Here is a 17,350-nt window from a genome sequence, read left to right on the forward strand (position 1 = left end):
TGTGTTGACTCACCACTCGGAAACTAAAACAACACTCAAATTTGTCTGTCATCTTGGTTTGAAAGTAATCTTTCTAATAGATCTCAATATGTAGTTTATAATAATAATTCCTCAAATATTTTTTTCTATAACAAATGGTGTACCACAAGGTGCACCACTGGTACCATATGTACTCTTTTGTTTTTAATTTACATTAATGATCTTACACATTCTTCTAAAAACGACATTGTTACTATTATTTGTGACAAGTTCACAAGCACAAATCAGCGCCTTTAACTGCACCTCGATGTAAAATGAAGGTCCTTCCCCACGTGGGTTTTCGGCAACAAAACAACAACAACAAAAAACGATTTTTTTTTTTTTTTTTTTTTTTTTTTTTTTTTTTTTTTTTTTTTTTTTTTTCCTTCCCCCAAATAGGGGTGCGCCTTATACACAGGTGCGCCTTATACACGGAGATTTATGGTAGGCCTAGTTTTGGTAAAGTTAGGAGCACTGTACACAGAAAGATGTATATACGCGACACATGCGCGATATCTATCAGGTCCAATTAGATATAATAATTTACCAAATATATCAATTAGTAGGCAGTTTCCAGGTGAAATTTGTATCATCTCTTATTAGTCAAAACATATTCTTTCACACGATTGGTAATAAGAGAGCTTCAATTTCATTTTTTGAGAGGGGGGCATTTCCAAAACAGGTCTTTACCTTTAAGATTTGAAAATATCCCTTATTTTTGTTCAAAATCTGTCTCAGAAGCTTATCTCTATGCACATGAAGGACAACATCTTAGAAACTACAGTGGCCATTTTGTTGTGTTTCCCTGGGTTGGCCATTATAGAGAGGTTTGACTGAATGTATTTGATAAGAAGGAAAGTGACAACAGAACATCTTATATCTAGGAAAATGATTTGCAACAAATAATTTGTGCTTTACCCAACAATAAAACAGCAAGTGCATAAACATGTGATAAGGTTGTTCCCTTTATTGATAAGGATAAGTTTTCCATAAGTATATAAACATTTATCCTCCAATATGATTATCAATGGAGCTGATATAAAGACATATTTATAAAACAACAGATACTTGAAAGTCCAACAAATATACAGGACGTCAGTGAAATTCATATCAAGAAACAATGTATTTCGCGTTTACTGGTAGTTTGAGAAGACGATTATTTCCATTCACAATTTATTAAACACCAAGATGTTTATCAGCTGTAAATTTATACCCCAGCTAGTGGAAAATAAGGAGTTTGAACATTTTCAAAACCATGGAAGAACGTTTAAAAGCAGGAGTTTAGGTAGGGCAGACTTCAAAGAAAAATTGAAGAAAGGAGTCTGCCTATCATATCCTCCAACACATGAACGAGATGTTCAAAGAAGCATTCTAGGGAAAATGTTCACGTACACAGATTCCATCACAGCCAGAGAAACCATCATCAAGCTATCAGAAAACAAAGGCTCGTTTAAATATGACACGATAAACTGCTGCAAAAAGTTGCCACATTTTTTTAATGTGTAAATAAATGTCAAATGTGAAACGTATTATACTTGATGTCATCATATTAAAACGAACACCAGTTTGCCACCTTATATCTGAACAAGGATTGAGGAGCCTTTGCTGAGGAACAGCTGCTCATTTCTCTCCCTCAATTGCCATTTCATTACCATAACATGTTAAAGCCTATCTGCACTAGTTTGGTTACTGGCAGAAAAAGGGGACCATGGGGGATCAATGGGTACCGCTTAGGCATTGTTGGCTGTATAGAGGGCGCAAGTAGCTACAAGTAGTGCAGTCCAGCTTAAATGGCTTTATTTCGCTGCAGGATTTTTAAACGTTATACCACACAGAGTGTGAATGAACCTCAGCTTTGTTGATGAAATTGCATCATTTCTGTCTTTGGGTCAACCCGACTTTCACATGAACATATCGTCGTAGCCAGGAGGGGGGAGGTGATCGGGATCTGGACCCCCGTCGAACCCTCCCTGAGGTCCTCCTCCTGGCCCACCGGGTCGAGGCGGGCCGATGGGGTCAAACCGGGCACCTGGTGGTACCGCACCTCTGCAGATGGGAAGGAACACAGAGAGAGAGAGAGAGAGAGAGAGAGAGAGAGAGAGCAAGAAAACAATTATAAACTAGAAAGGTTATAACAGTACATTGCTAGTTAATAGAATTGCTACTATTTTTGCTAAAGCATTTATTTCCTCAAATATCATGGGAAGCACATTATTAGAGGAAGATCCTATGAAACACATTTGGAAATATTGATGTTCTAATGATTTTGAATACAGGTAGTCTTTAGGGACACTTGGGATAATTTTTCACCATAACATACAAGTGAGATTATCGGTTTAGTGATTCAGCTAATTTGGAAAAAACTCCAATATGTGGAGGGATGAAAACCTTTTTAAAATGAAACTCTCTTTTTGTTTGTTAGATTTAGTTCAAATTTGTACCCATCTGCTACTGTGATTTTTCTACTCTGCCTCAGAAAAATGTGGGCTTTCCAAGAAACTCAAAGACTTAAGTCCACCCAACACCCCATTGAAGACATGGCTATTGAAACATAGACTTAATAACTCCTTAAGTTCCAAGTGCTCAGTGACACATAAACCACTTTTTCTCAAAATACCCAAAATGAAGTTACGTCTTTGTGTCACTGACCCCTCAAAATACTGAAACACTATACCTAGGTAGTCTTCCTCCTGGCATTCCAATTCCAGGATCAATCCCTCTGTGAGGCATGCCTCCTCGGAATGGATCCATCAACATCCCTGCTCCACCTGGTCCAAAGGGATCCAGGTCGTCTCGTCCAACTGCAAACGGATCCCTAGGCTGCCCCCTATGTTCAAATAGAGTATGCATGAAGGTCAAATAGTTTAAAATCCCTGACCTTAATTGGTCTTTGTGAAATATACTAATACACTACACTTTGTGAATTAAAAAATGGAACATAGCACCTAAAGGGTATTGGAATCTTTTACTTTTACATAGAGTTAATGCCATTCTGGCCGTCAGCAGACAATATGTCATGGGACTACAAATTACTGTAATAATACAAATGAGTTATTGCATTACCATGTTGGTTCTCAGTTGTGCAAAACCAGTGATATGCATTATTATTATTTATATAAGGCGTCCAAGTGGTACAATAAATCAGCGTATTCAATATCTTTAGCGTAGTACCCAGATGACTGACCAATATTGTTTTCGTACTGCTCAGTCATCCAGGAACTAAGTCAAATTTCGTAATTTCGCTAGTCAGATTAATATAGATAATAATAATATTGTATGGCTTTGTTTTGTGTGATATAATAATATATTGCTCTCACTAAGACAATATTAGACTCGTCTTTGACTCGTCCAGTATTGTCATAGCTCAAGCAATATATTCTTGTATCACGCTCAAAGCCATCCAATATTATATAAGTATTATACTAACTCCTACACTAGCTACTTTCAAATTCAAATTCAATTGATAACTTGGTAAAATAACAGAGGCAAGTGCTTTCAACCACTCCATTCTGTTATAGTAACGATTTTCAAATGTGTTTATCTTTGAAAGATAAACTTGTACATTTAGCAGTAACTTGCACATACCCCTCATGCATGTTTCATAACAATTCTGATTGTAGAAATCATCCTCCACTCAGGTCACATTTGTCAAAGTTATAGGATTAGGGTAAGGAAAAGGGTCGCAATTGGGTTTAAGATTAGGCTTATGGTAAGGTTATGGTCAGGGCTGGAAAGGTCCATTTCGTCAAGAACTGACGTTAGAATTCAGTTAGAGTGGGAAATTGACCACCATCATCACTCACCATTCCGGATGACCAGCCTGTCCTGGGTGTCTAGGTGGTACTCTGAGGGGGTCTATGTCCCTGAGTGGGTCAGGGTCCCTCAGAGGGTCTGTCTCCCTCTCCCTACCCTGCCTCTGGTCTGTGGACTGTCTGCTTGACTGCGCCTCGTCCCTCTGCCTGGTAGTGGTGGTGGTGGTGGTGGTTGATGTCTGACTCTTGTTCAATGGTGCTATGAGATCATCGTTAATCAGCTGGTGAAGGAGTGCTTTGTCTCTGTATACACTGGAGGTAGCATGTAAGAAGAAAAAGGCCTCAATGATAATTATATCCTATCCTTCGCACACATGACCATTACATTTGACTGAAGTGTTATGCTACGTACAGGCAAGTCCAAGCTACATGTATGTCCCATACTTTACCAGGTATTAGAGGTGTTGTTGTCTAGTGAATAAGTCACCGGACTATAGATCACAAGGTACGGGGTTTAATTTCTGCCGCGGCACTAATGTCCTTTGGCAAGACGTTAATCTACATTTGCCACTCTCCACCCAGGTGTAAATGGGTACCTGATATGCTTGAGCGCTAGTTACTTTGGCAGCTCGGCTACAACCAGGGTAATATGTGTAAAGCCTCAGAGCCTGGCGGATACAGGCACTATATAAATATCCATATTACTATTATTATTAATATTGACCTGCATATACTGTAAATCATACTGTAAATCATAGATGTGGTAACATATCCGATAAAATAGCTTGGACTTGGCAAAACACAGAACGCAACTAGTCAACTTGATGAGTATTTTGATATGAATTTTACTACAACAAATGTACTATCAATTGCTATACATGTACTTTGGTTTGAAACATATTCCAGCTAGGAAACTAAACAATGTACAGCCACAATAAGCATAAAAATACAAAAAGAGCTGTACCATGTTTCAATATATCACTAAAACGGACTGCATTGTTATATATATATATATATATATATACACACACATTTCAATTTCAATGACCCAAGAGCAAAAAAGAAATATACATTTCAACATCTGATTTGTGTTTTGTTAATAAAATCATTGGGCTCAAGTCGTTATCATTTGACTTTATAAACATCATATCCCGTCTGAAGAACATGTATTTTTTCTAGTGTAACATTTTTTTGTGCTACATAGTGACAGCAGCAAATTACAAATAAAGTCAAACCTGCTTTAACAACAACCTCTACACAAAGAATACAAGTCTATCAAAAATATATATATATATTTTTTTAATAGTTTTCCTCTGATAATTTTTCTCCTTGAAATGTTAATTAAAGGAACACATGTTAAAACCATTGACAGTCTCCCTTGAGTGGTCTAAATATACAGGTTTTACTCTTTATGCAAAACTATTTCAATACACTTATTTCCACAGAAAATATCAATGCATATGGGTAGGCCTACTGCATACTCTACAATTTAAATCAATTAAAAGGACATTCACTGACCTACCGATCAAAGTCTTTAAGATGTTCTTTGTTTATATACTGGTCAACATCAAGGGAAAGACTGCTCACCTTCTCATCCTTCAACCTCTGAAAGAATCATAACAAATGAGAGCTCATTTTTTTGCAATTTCTGGAGAAAATTAATACCAACAAATTCTGTGATGCTACAATTATAGTAGGTAAATTCTTCTAGCCATGAGGTATTAAACTATATATTCATTATTGGAAAGTTCAATAATAAGGTAAATCTTCCTTCATGACATGTGAAAGAAAATTCTGAGAAATTGGTTCATTTTAAGATATAAAATCTCCAATGAAATCATCTCTCTGATAATGTGATTCATCAAATGATTTAATGATCAATACATTGAGTGATCTGATGTGAATGTCAGATCAATTTAAGTATAGACAGCTATCCCAGGCAGCCAGATTAAACAGATGAACATCTACACAAATTTGAGCTCTGGGTTTGGCATTTCCCTTACAAATTTTGAAAATTGTTGGGAGGAGGGGGGGGGGGGGGGGGGGGGGCACAATGAACATATGCATCCCCTAGCTAAAGGAAATCTGCCATAACCGATCAACCTTCTAGAATAAAGTTGAACTTGTATTCCCCCGAATCATCCACAGCCCCCTCCCCCACCCAATCAAATATTTGAGACTTTATTATGCTTCTGAAAAATGTCTGAGCCTCTTTTTTACTTTTTTTCTTCTTCTGCTAATCAACACTGTTTTAGACCTAGCTGTGTCCCAACCCCTCAGTCACTGCCAGTGGCCTGTAATCTCTTACTCTTATGGAGTAGAAATCCTAAGATTCATCATACCATAAAGTTTACGAGAAGAGTGTCCCCCATCACAATGCATTTCAGCAGATACTGGTCCTCAGAGTTTTGAGGAACATATCTGATGGCATACTCCTCCTGAGAGCTGTTCCACATGGCAGGCAACAGTTCACTCTTCTTACTTGATGATGACGTCTGAATTAAAAACAAAAATTAACAATAAAATAAGGATAAAAAAGATCAAATACAAATTTGTTTACATATCCAGCCGACATACCATAGCCTGCTTGGTTTTTGCTAGCTAGGCAGTTTTAATCAGATAACTTCTTTGTAAATGAATTTAAGGCGCTAATGTATCTTGATTTGTAGCGAAAATTACGACTGAAATTGTAAGCGATCGTCAGTCTAGTGCGCCGTCTGCAAGTATTTTCCTTGCCTATTTCGCCTATGACCTGTCCTAATGCCGCTCGCTTGTGGGTGCGCATGCAAAAATATAAAATAAGGAAACATATCGGGTACACGTTAGGCCAAATAAAAACTGCTTCCCAGTAGAATTCAATCTAGAAGTCTACATAATATTTTCAAAATTTATATTTCTTTCTTTCCTTTTTTTTACGGGCCATAACAATAAATAAAGATATGAATTAAAATACGGACAGCAACATTAAAGCGGAAGACTGTGGGGACGATTAACCTTATCCTCTGTAGGTCTAATAATAATGCCAATTCACTGTTATTCACCACTTGCAATCAGTCATGCAACACTCTCTATACTCTATTCCATCATAAAATTCTTTATTGTATAATTTTTCATTTCACTCACTCATCTCACTATTCTCTAGACTAGTCTAGGCCTAGAATCTAGACTCTAGTCTGGATCACTCCAGCAAAGCATAGAGAGTCAATGATAAAACGTATTGACCTCTAGCACTGCATACATGCTGTGAGGCAGGGACCTAGAAGTCTATACACAAATATACACACCACACAATATCGCATAGACTGTACACAATCATGTCGATGCAGCTGTAAGCAAAGTTTGACACTAGGCTTACAATTTGATTTTTTAAATTATTCTTTTAACATCAGTAAGTTAAAAAAAAAAAAATTTTACTGCTATTTAGGTGTCATCAATTGTCACTAAAGTACCGATTTTGAGTAAAATCAGTTGAGTTTTGTACAGTGGTGTTTGAAATGTTGAGAATCAAAAGCACAGCTTTTACTACACAGCCAGGATAGTGATGCTCCTATGTGTGGTCTAGATCTAGATCTAGATTCTAGAATCTAGACCCTAGTCTTATTTATATTAAAGTAGAGTCTAGTCTTTGAAATGTTAAGAATCAATAGACTAATAGAGGTTGTCTAAACAGTTTTTAATCCACAAAAAGTACACTAATCCTTTGCTTAGTTAAAGTCAGTAAAGTAAAGACAAAATTAATAAATATATTAAAAGTAAATTGCTGCGCTGTGCTAGTAGGCCTACATCAAATCACACATGTGGGACTGATATTTGGCAAAATCGTTTGCAGGCTATGTCTCCATTTATCAATTTACCGAGCACGTCACTTACATCTTCGCCATGACCTACACATGTGAAGCCCCTATTCACTATATTCCAGTGAAGGAAACAAATCAACCCATCGTAATTCGACGTAATTTTCGATTCTATGCTGGCAAAGAGACTCTCAAATCCAGGGAAATTCGCCATTGTTATTGCGAAATCACCACAGACAAATGTAATTACAACAGATGTGTTTGTCAACCACTCTTCCAAAAAGTTTTGGGCGAGTTCATTTGTTTGACGGGGTCGTATACGCATACCGATCTCTACCAAATTAGTCGGTTGTCACATTTGAAAGGAAAGTCATACTTTATATTATATTAAACAGCCTTGTAGGCTGATCAAGTATAGGATGATATAAAGAATGAAACTATTAGCAGATAGTGGAAATACAAACTTTGTATGAGAAATAATTAATCAAGGAATAGGATCTTTATACATTTTTTTTCTTTCTTTCTGGTATAGTAGTGCAACAACAGTACTACTAAAATTGTATTTCAATATATTTCACTCTCCTAACAAAATATTCCTTTCTCTCTCTCTCTCTCTCTCTCTCTCTCTCTCTCTCCCTACCACTCCAATCCCCTCTTGATTCACACCATTAGTGTGTAGGGTAATTTGTGTATTTCTATTTCCTTGTCTCATTTTGATTTTGATTTTTTATTGATTGCTATTTCTGTATATTTTGTATATCTTGATTGTATTGTTTATTTTTTTTTGTAATGTGAGTGGACTCTATGACAAACATCATTTGTGCTGATCAGGGTGTTCCATCCCACAAATCAAAAAATAAATTATATTTATTTTTATTTCCGACTCAGTTTTATGTAATCATTTAGTTATGTTACAAACCTTTAACTTGAAGAAAAACATACATATTTAAGTCAATAACCTTCTTTACAACAGTAAAAAGTGTATTTATTACAAACATTATAAAGGTTCATAAGAAGTTACAAAAACATGAACAATTCAGTACTGCTATAATGGAATACACAGGATTGTACGCAATATTATGGCACAGGCACATGAAAGACTCAGCTGCCATCATTTATATGTCAAGGTTAATTCATCCTAATATTAAGTTGCTTTTAATAAAGGCTTAAAAATGAGAAAAACAGATCAGTGAAATTTTGAGGAAAATCTGCTCAAGGATTAGAAAGATGAGTAGTAATCAAGCAAACAAAAATTCTCAACTCTGCGATTTTCTTTGCAAGCACCTCTTCTATTCACTCCATACCAAAACATTTATTAACTTCCATATCCTTCTTGAACTAGTGCTTTTACAAATTGCTCTATGAAATATAATTATTCCTACTTCCCTTGCCAACAATCAAGAAAGAAAGTTGAAATTCATGGCACTTTTTCTTTTACTAGTATAGACAAATGGAAGAGGTGCTTGTAAGGTAAACCAGAGGGTTGCCAACTTGCCTTTTAATTGATTAATTTCTAACATTCATAACTTTCTTTGAATTCACTTGATTTTCCTAAAACTCTTACTGATCTATTTCCTGCCTTTATTGAAAGCAACTTGATAAAAAGGTTGACCACCTTTAAAAATAAACACTGTGATTTGGCATTCCTTCTAGATAATAAACCCTTTGTTTGATATGTCATGCAAATAACAATTCATTATTCTTAATTGATTTAAGAGTTTTAAAAACATTTTGAAATGGATAATTAGAAAATTGCAACTTTGTTGATATTTCAATCACACTATTAAGAAGTTACAGAGAGGATTGTCAATTTCTACAGTTGTACAAAAGAAAAAACTAAGAGAAAAAGCTATTATTAAGATTCAGAAGGAAATTTCTTCCTCCTAGTAAATTAGATATTCAGTATGATTAGCCAACTGCTTATAGATCTATTAACAATTTAAAATTGATTTGGTTTAACCTAAGAATTGGATAACTATCTTACCACTATCCCACTTTATGAGGATACCTGTGCATTGCAATCACTAATTAATAACAGATCATTGTTGTGCAAAAGGTGATGTGCAAGCTCACCTAAAACTATGTTAAATCTGTGCAAGAGGTAGTGCTACCTTCCCTTTCTTAATTACATATCAAAACACATTTTAAATACACATTCCATACTTAGTACATTTTAAAAAATTACTCCTTATTCTATATTCATCATTAATGTTTTATATTTATACAATATTACTTAAGATAGTACGGTATAAACTTGTGCTTTAAATTCCATTCATGACCCTTAACAAATACAAACAGGTGCATTTCACAATAACATGTAGAAATCCCATTACAAACCCCAATACAAGTAATATAAATAGTAAAATACGAAAATTATTAAAAAAGCTTATTGCCCTTTCTTTGTTCTTTCACCCTCTGGTTAATACTTGTACCTGATAGTGCCGATACATTATGAAACAGATAATGTAATGGAATGATTCATGCAGAGCTTTATCACACACAAAGATTGTTTGGGCTTACAAAACGATGTTGACATTAATGGTATTCAATATTCATTGCCACTTTGAGTCATGTACATGTATTACCAGTCTCTTGATCAAAGGCCATGCAAACTGTGAATAATGCAAGGCACAATGTTCATATAAATAAACAATTATCGGTCTATACCTACTAATTCAACAGGTGACGTACAAGTTATTTTTTTAAATGTTTTCAGATATTGTGCATGTTCAACTGAAAACTGAAGACAAAAACAAGTACTGGTAAGAATATCAAGGAAGACCCCACACAAACAGACCATGAACACAAACTAGATATGAATCAAATACACAATTATAAAAATAACTGCACATATATCTTAGAAAACATAATACTGAGGTGAATTTTGTAAAATGATGGAAGAGAAAAATTGATGTTTTAGTTTACATTTAATATCAAGAGTTACCTAGACAAGTCAGCTGCACACAAGGTGTTTATTTTATTGCCAGAGTTGAGGATATTCAGGCATGCTAATGCACAGAGCAGGCCCAGACAGTCTCTCGGTACAGGCACAGTTTCTAGGTACATGCACAAGTTCTTACCAAAGAGGAAAAGGGGCCTCACAGAAGTTTCGTCTGAAAGTTGGTGTTGTCAGAACACTACCGGTAGCTTAGCAAATTTGGCAGTTAGCAATCCAAACAAACAGTGTATACAGAAATTTGGCTGGACTCTTCGACCCTACGTGCAGCTGGCCTGACTTGTATTGTTCACCGTAGATACCTTAGTCACACCGATGAGACCAAAACCAGACTGAGAATATACGGAAGCGCAAACATTTTATTATCCTGAAAGGCCAACAGTCTGTCATTTTAGGGTCAATTTGAAGTCGGTTGATGGTGTGACTAAGGTATTACCTCACTGTGGCATTCATTCTTTTGAAATAAACAAAGAATTGATTGAATACAGAAAGAAGAGGCCCTACATGCAGTCAGCATGAACCTAAATTTCATCAATCATTCGCAGAGAGGCGCGAGTGACGTCGTAAATTCTTCTTACTCTTCTTCGACCCAACACTAGGTCCTCTTGCCCGCCTGGCTCCTGATGATGACAAACAAGGGCTGTTGCCATGGTAATTCATCTTGCACTTGACGCAGAATTCAAATTGGCAATGCACACCAGAGCAGGAAGCCTTCCTGGTCTTGGTTTCAATCAGAGCTGGCGAACCACACTTGCACCTCTCCAGCTTTTCACCTTTCTTGAGTTGTTTTGCAACCTGTCACATACGACAATCCAAATGAAACTAATTATATAATCAACCAGAGTCATATTTGGGGGGAATCTTTAGATTAGAGTGCAATTTAAAAGAACAGTAACAAAAGATAAAGGACAGAGAAGTCTACTTTTCAATTTTGAAAGTCACCACTGACATTTCTTCAGTTTAAATCCTTGGAAATCCTAAAATTCAAGTAAATAAGTCTACAAAATGAAACTAGAAAAGATTAATGATCCAATATCTATTTTTATTTAAAAATGAATCCTAAAAGATTTTCGACATTATACAGGGACATTTGGTGTTTATCATATCTAGCATGAAAACAGACTCATATAGGCTGGAGCCCTGTATGATCTTTGCGATAGGAAATCTATAAAAAAAAAGAAGCTTGAAACAATCTGAAGCAGCTGAAAGAGAGATGACAATGCCTGACACCAGGTGAAACCTTAAAAATTTGGAATCCTTTATTATCATAAAAATTTTGTTTCCAATAACATAAACATTATTTGGAAATATAATATAAACGTCATCTAATGAAGGAATTTCAATCTTAATTATGTTTAATTAGCCTGTACACATTTGTGCATGTACTACCAACTCTTTCTTTTCTCTTTACTTTGTAGAATTATCTGTGGCCATTGGAGCCCAGCCTTGGAAAGGCCAATGGCCTCTGCTAGCTCCTCCATATTCTTTGTATTGTTTATATAATTTGTTATATGTGTAACATATTGTTGAATGTATTTTTAACGAGAACTGGAAACAAAATGAATGAACAACATTTGACTTACCTCGCAGAATTTGTCAAAGTTGGTTGCTTTCATTGTTGGGGTGCTTGCAGCCGTTGGTGTACCTAACCACTGCACAGAAGACAGTGGAGTACCTGGCCCTGTCACATGACGTCCACTCCTTGATAAGGAGGATGGAATGTTCTCCTGTAAAGAGGAAAAGAATCCACTTTGATCTTAACTCAGTTGTTGATATATTAATACCACAAACATACCGGTAATGTTGAACATTATGACACCTGTATTGTCTAAAAAAAATGATCAAGTAACAGTGCCTATACTGCCTAGTGTGAGTGGCAAGTATAATCATCACTATGTTCAAAGAACTGTGAAACCCTCTCGGGGTAATAATTTCATAAAATTATTTGTGAAAGGTGTGATGTCCCTAGAAAACAATAATTTAAATTACTGATGAAGTTGTTATAGGTGAAGCAACATCGAAATGTTCATTTTTTGATATTTGTTTTAATTGTTGTTTATATTATATATGTTCATTTTTTACAACTAATAAATAAATTCATTGCCAGTAACCTAGCCAATGTGTTTATCTGTCTATCATGTACTAGTACACAGTCTACATTTTGAAAAATTTGTTTCATTTTATACTCTTGATTACCCCCATTCACTAAATCTATGACCTACAATATATATCTGAAAATAAATGAACATTCCAATTCATAAACTGAAAGTTTTTGCATTGTAAATAACATTGTGGACTGCAAAGGAAAGCTTGGCTCACCTTCCAATTTAGGAATTCCCTCTTCTTAGCTTTGAGGTAGTCATCTCTGGTCTTTTTAGTAGGAGGATGGGATGAGCATATCCATCGCCATTGAGGGCTGACTGAAGAGAATCTGGATCATCAGGTAAAGGAGGAATGATGCAATGATTATTAATATTGGTAATTTGGTTACTGTAGGTTGACAGTAGGTTTTGAGTTTTGAGTGAGCTGATACTCTTCTGAGTTCTGACAGACATTAAAATAGCATGTAATTGATATCATTGTAATCTATGGCTTATTCAGCTTTCCGTTGATATATAATTCATCCATTTCATCTTTCAGTTCTGAGACATGGTGTTTAAGTAAGCCAGAAGACTCTGTTATGAGGTGTTGGTCACCAATACAAAGGAGACTAATTGAAGATCATTGTGAATAAAAGTATTGGTCAGATGAAACACAAAAGCACTACCAGTACTATTCTTACCACAATGAACAAAAGGCCATTTATCAGATTAGTGGATTTGAGAGACCTGTACTTTGTCATTCATTCTGTGTGTTGCTCTTTTTCTTCTTCTGCTGTTGTTTACTCTTGTTAACGTTTATAAACTCAACTCATTCCAATAGACTTAACACTAATGCACAGAGACCGCCTGGTTCCTGTAAACAATTGGTTAATCTTTTCTTTAATAACAAGTTGGTCATTGAATTAGGGCATGGGGATCTAAAATCTTTTAACATCAGGCCCAGAGCAAGTACTGAACAATTTTTTCTTCCATCTTTATAACTTGTATGGAAATTACCAAGATTACAGAGTTACAAACTGGCAAATTCAACATGATTAAAGATAGTTCTTCCCAAAACAAAATTATATTTCTCAATAATTTTGACTTTTGAGAATATGAAGTTTGGAAAATGTACAAAAAACACATACTCTAATATTGAACACAAGAATGGATTTAAATATGTTCAACTCTATTACAAGCAGAATAATAATAGAACCTAAGAGATGCTTTGATTAGCATTACTTAAAATATGTATGAACTATGAAAAAATAGGGAAAAAATAGACAAATATAAAATATAGTAGGCAAGAGGACTAAAACTACTTACAGCACAAGGTCTTTTGGATCCAAATAGGTGAATATCTTTTTCACAAGATGAGGGGCGATACGGAATAATCTGGACACAATGTCAAACTTTTCAAGAAAAGGGATAGCACAGTTATTGTTCTTGTATGAGACACTGTTCGGAGAAGGCACATACTGATTAGCTCTTAGAAATGGCGATATTGATGAAAATCTTGCCACTGGGGTCTCGCCTCGTGCCAAATCAGGAGTTTGGCGAGAAGAGTTGAGCGAACCGTAGCCCGATTCTGGAGTGTCAGTTCTACAAGTAGCTAACTCAACATGGATTTCAGTCTTGGCTTTTTCAACAAGTTGATCTTGTTTATCTGTTTTATTGTCACAATCTCCAAATTGCAAGACCCTTTTTGGCAAGGTGATGGTGTCAGCTGCAGCTTGGTCAAAGTCTTTGATTTCTCTCCTCCTAACTTCATAGAGCCGGGTGTCTGTCGGAGCTTTATACCACCTTGTTCCGGACCATGTTGGTTTAGCCTTTTCTGGAGAGGACTTAAAAGGACTAAAGCGAAAGGATGACGCACTCTTGACGCGTCGGACTAATCGCTGATTTTTGTGCCTTTTCTTGCTTGGACTGCCTGCAATCGACGCTCCTTTACACACTGCAGATTGATTTTCTCTCACGTAAGTCTCAAATTTGGCTGACAGCTCAGGTTTATGCTCACTCCAGGGGAGTTGTTCAGTGTATGATCTTCCATCTCTGGAATTGGACAGCGAAACATTGCCATCACCAAAGACATCATCTGCAAAAGCAGCTGATGACAAAAATGAATCATCCGCAAAAAGGCATGAAGAGTTGTCAGAATCAGACTTGAAAGGAGACATTGGGGATTCTGTACAGAGTTGAGCCAGCTCTTCAGATATTGGGGGCTTTCCTATTGAGGAGTTTGGACTTAGAAATGGCCCTCTTCTGAAAGCAAGAGGAGAAATATCTCTTTCTTCAAGTTCAAGGCCCATCCCATTCTGATCCAACCACTTTTTAGGACTTGGTCTAGGAGTTGGAGTAGACCTAAAATGCTTCATCCTTTCTAGATTCTTCTTCATACTATCCAAACAGGAACTAGTTGAAAGGTCTGGAACAAGAAAGCCACCTTCATTTGGCTGATCAGCTTGTTTGGTCTCATCTTTGACAAGCTCCATTGCCATTGCAATCTTGTCTCTATCAATATCCGGTGCAGTTCTCTGTTTAAGCTTCAGCTGAGAAAACCTTGCATGCAGCATTTCCACAAAGTTCCAGACTCCAGACTTTGAGTTCAGACTGGAAGATTAAGATCTGTCCAGAAAAAAAGATAAAAGGTGTATAATAAAAATGAGAACAACAGAGTAGATCAGACCTATGAATACGAAATAATTTGGTCTAGATCTCAAAAACAAAAACAAAATAGAATTTGAAATAATGGTTATTTAATTTTATGGCATCTTTTACTCAGTCACTCAGTGATCAGATTGTGTAATTGTAAAATAAACTAATTTTGAAGTCTAACATTAATCAAGATCTAACAAGTCAGATCTTGATCTAGTCATGTAGAAAAGTGAGGAAAAAAGGGCAAAAGTCACAACAACATTGCAACAAACAAAATTAAACAAACACTGAAACAATTAACACTATTTCTGTGACTATGATTTCTGATTTTCTTGTAAAGTGGTGGTAGAAGTCTACTGGGGAACTCTAAAAGTCAGTCAAGTCTAATCCAAAAATAATTTACTTTAAATAGAAGGAGAAGAATCAGACAATTTACTATGAACCAATCAAAAAAGTTTGAACAAAATCAGATAACTAAAATTTACAGCATCCCGTTAGGGTTATTATAAATAATAATGAACAAATCTTCAGTATTATATAACCCTATCACTAACCCAAATGGTGCATGTGAGCGCATGTGCAGGTTTAGCGCTCACATACTGTAAATTTTAGGTTGCTGTCACAAAGTGTCAGCTGTCGCAAAAGGAAATCTTTTCGAAAGCTGCTGCTTAATTTGGTCTTTAATTTCACTCAAACTTTCAAATTAGGGTCTATGTTTAATTGTACATCAAGCATTGAAGTCACTTCAGCACCATTTCTCTCATCTGAACAATGTTAGTTGTTACAACGTCCCTTTAAGTTTGAGTTAACTAAGTCATGACAGATGATGATCTTCTTCTTCTTCTTCTTAGTTGATCCCTCCACTGTTTTGGAGATTCCTGGAGTCCATAAGCGACGGTTTCATGAAACGATGCCAAACCCAATTAATTCCAAAGCCAACGGCCAAGCCCAAGCCATGGGAATGGTGGGCCCATGTCTATAGTAGGCTAGATCTTGATAGAGTCTACAGTAATACAGTTAATAAATAATAGTCACCTCATTTTTTTAAAGCTACGTTTACATGAAAATCATAAAGCCAAGCACCACGTCCACTCTGCTAGCGCCAGTCTAGTCGCCTCAGCTCAGCTCAGCTCCGCCTACACCTGCACCTGTAGCCTCCGATGCAATGTGCAGTGTCTTGAGACTGAGAGTCGGGGCGGCATCGGCCGCACTGTAAGGTGTTGGCTAAAGTCTGAAGAAATCGTGGGTAAAATAGGATAGAATACTACATCTAGGCTATTATTATGACTAAAACTGTAAACATTATTGTAGTCTTTATTCTGAATTTGACCCTGCTAGTCGCTTGCATTTCTCATTTGTTATTTCCCTCCTTCAAATCAGAAAGCCAACTGCAGTTTTTTGAAAGTTTCCCGGGTGATCGCGGCAAAAATTATAAAGCTCCTCGTCCTCAAATTTGGGTTACCTCAAATTTGGCGCAACTAGAAATTCGGGTCAGAGGTTGAATTAAGGCCGAACTTCTCAGCGATTAATTGTGCAAATTTGGAGATCTAGATGTAGATTGAGATTTTTCAAAACAGTTTAGGAAAAATAAAAAAGCTTTATTACATTGACAACTGAAAAAATATATTAAGGGGTCTAGGCTATTTACTATAACAAATATTTTATTTTTATTCAAAATGAATGAAACCTATACATTAAATATCGCCTAATCTTTTCTTCATGAACAAAATTGTTAAATTGGTGTCACATCACACGAGACTAAAAAAGGAGCGTCTATTATTCCACCACTTCAACTAAAATTGGTAAAGTTATGTTACAATTAAATAATATTGTGGATATTTCACATTTTATTAACTCCGGAATTTTAATAACTGGCCATAAAGTGATGAGAATGTGGACGGGGTTATTAAGAGAGCAATACATCTAGATCTATGGCGTGCACGAGAGCAGTGCGAATAGTGTGTTGACCCACATGTCCAAATCTGTGTGGTTATGCTGTGACTGTGTGAGTGTGACGAGGACTAGACCCTAGACCTATTTGGGCGCTTGCCTTGGGCTCAGCTCCGCCGCCGAGCTGACGGCCTCTGGAGCGTT

At 36.2% G+C, this 17,350-nt stretch overlaps 2 protein-coding genes across 2 annotated transcripts; both read right to left on the reverse strand.

Annotated features, from left to right (window-relative positions):
• Positions 1 to 970: 970 nt before the first annotated feature.
• Positions 971 to 7,849, reverse strand: LOC577551 (proteasome inhibitor PI31 subunit). The gene is made up of 6 exons (XM_777769.4): positions 7,641 to 7,849; positions 6,113 to 6,265; positions 5,293 to 5,375; positions 3,822 to 4,082; positions 2,693 to 2,845; positions 971 to 2,064 (listed from the first exon to the last, which is right to left on the reverse strand). The coding sequence occupies exons 1-6, from the start codon at positions 7,776 to 7,778 to the stop codon at positions 1,920 to 1,922; spliced, it is 933 nt and encodes a 310-aa protein (XP_782862.2). The 5' UTR covers positions 7,779 to 7,849; the 3' UTR covers positions 971 to 1,919.
• Positions 7,850 to 8,524: 675 nt separating this feature from the next.
• On the reverse strand, positions 8,525 to 16,707 carry LOC100891562. The gene is made up of 5 exons (XM_003727314.3): positions 16,292 to 16,707; positions 13,928 to 15,226; positions 12,840 to 12,951; positions 12,104 to 12,247; positions 8,525 to 11,315 (listed from the first exon to the last, which is right to left on the reverse strand). Exons 2-5 carry the CDS (start codon positions 15,172 to 15,174, stop codon positions 11,052 to 11,054), a joined length of 1,767 nt encoding a protein of 588 aa, XP_003727362.1. The 5' UTR covers positions 15,175 to 15,226; positions 16,292 to 16,707; the 3' UTR covers positions 8,525 to 11,051.
• Between the last annotated feature and the right edge of the window lie 643 nt (positions 16,708 to 17,350).

Source organism: Strongylocentrotus purpuratus, unplaced genomic scaffold, assembly GCF_000002235.5.
Source record: "Strongylocentrotus purpuratus isolate Spur 01 unplaced genomic scaffold, Spur_5.0 spur5_scaffold_7, whole genome shotgun sequence".
Taxonomy (NCBI): Eukaryota; Metazoa; Echinodermata; class Echinoidea; order Camarodonta; family Strongylocentrotidae; genus Strongylocentrotus; species Strongylocentrotus purpuratus.

Bases quoted from the DNA above. Each gene is read 5' to 3' on its own strand.
- LOC577551 (XM_777769.4), bottom strand. From the start codon at position 7,778: ATGGCGAATTTCCCTGGATTTGAGAGTCTCTTTGCCAGCATAGAATCG. The intron at 4,083-5,292 runs GTAGGTCAGTGA...TGCTACCTCCAG, and splicing joins CATCTTAAAGACTTTGATCG to TGTATACAGAGACAAAGCAC. The intron at 2,065-2,692 runs GTATAGTGTTTC...TCCCATCTGCAG, and splicing joins CCAGGAGGAAGACTACCTAG to AGGTGCGGTACCACCAGGTG.
- LOC100891562 (XM_003727314.3), bottom strand. From the start codon at position 15,174: ATGCTGCATGCAAGGTTTTCTCAGCTGAAGCTTAAACAGAGAACTGCA. The intron at 12,952-13,927 runs GTAAGTAGTTTT...CTGATGATCCAG, and splicing joins GATCCAAAAGACCTTGTGCT to ATTCTCTTCAGTCAGCCCTC. The intron at 12,248-12,839 runs GTGAGCCAAGCT...TCCTCTTTACAG, and splicing joins GGGAATTCCTAAATTGGAAG to GAGAACATTCCATCCTCCTT.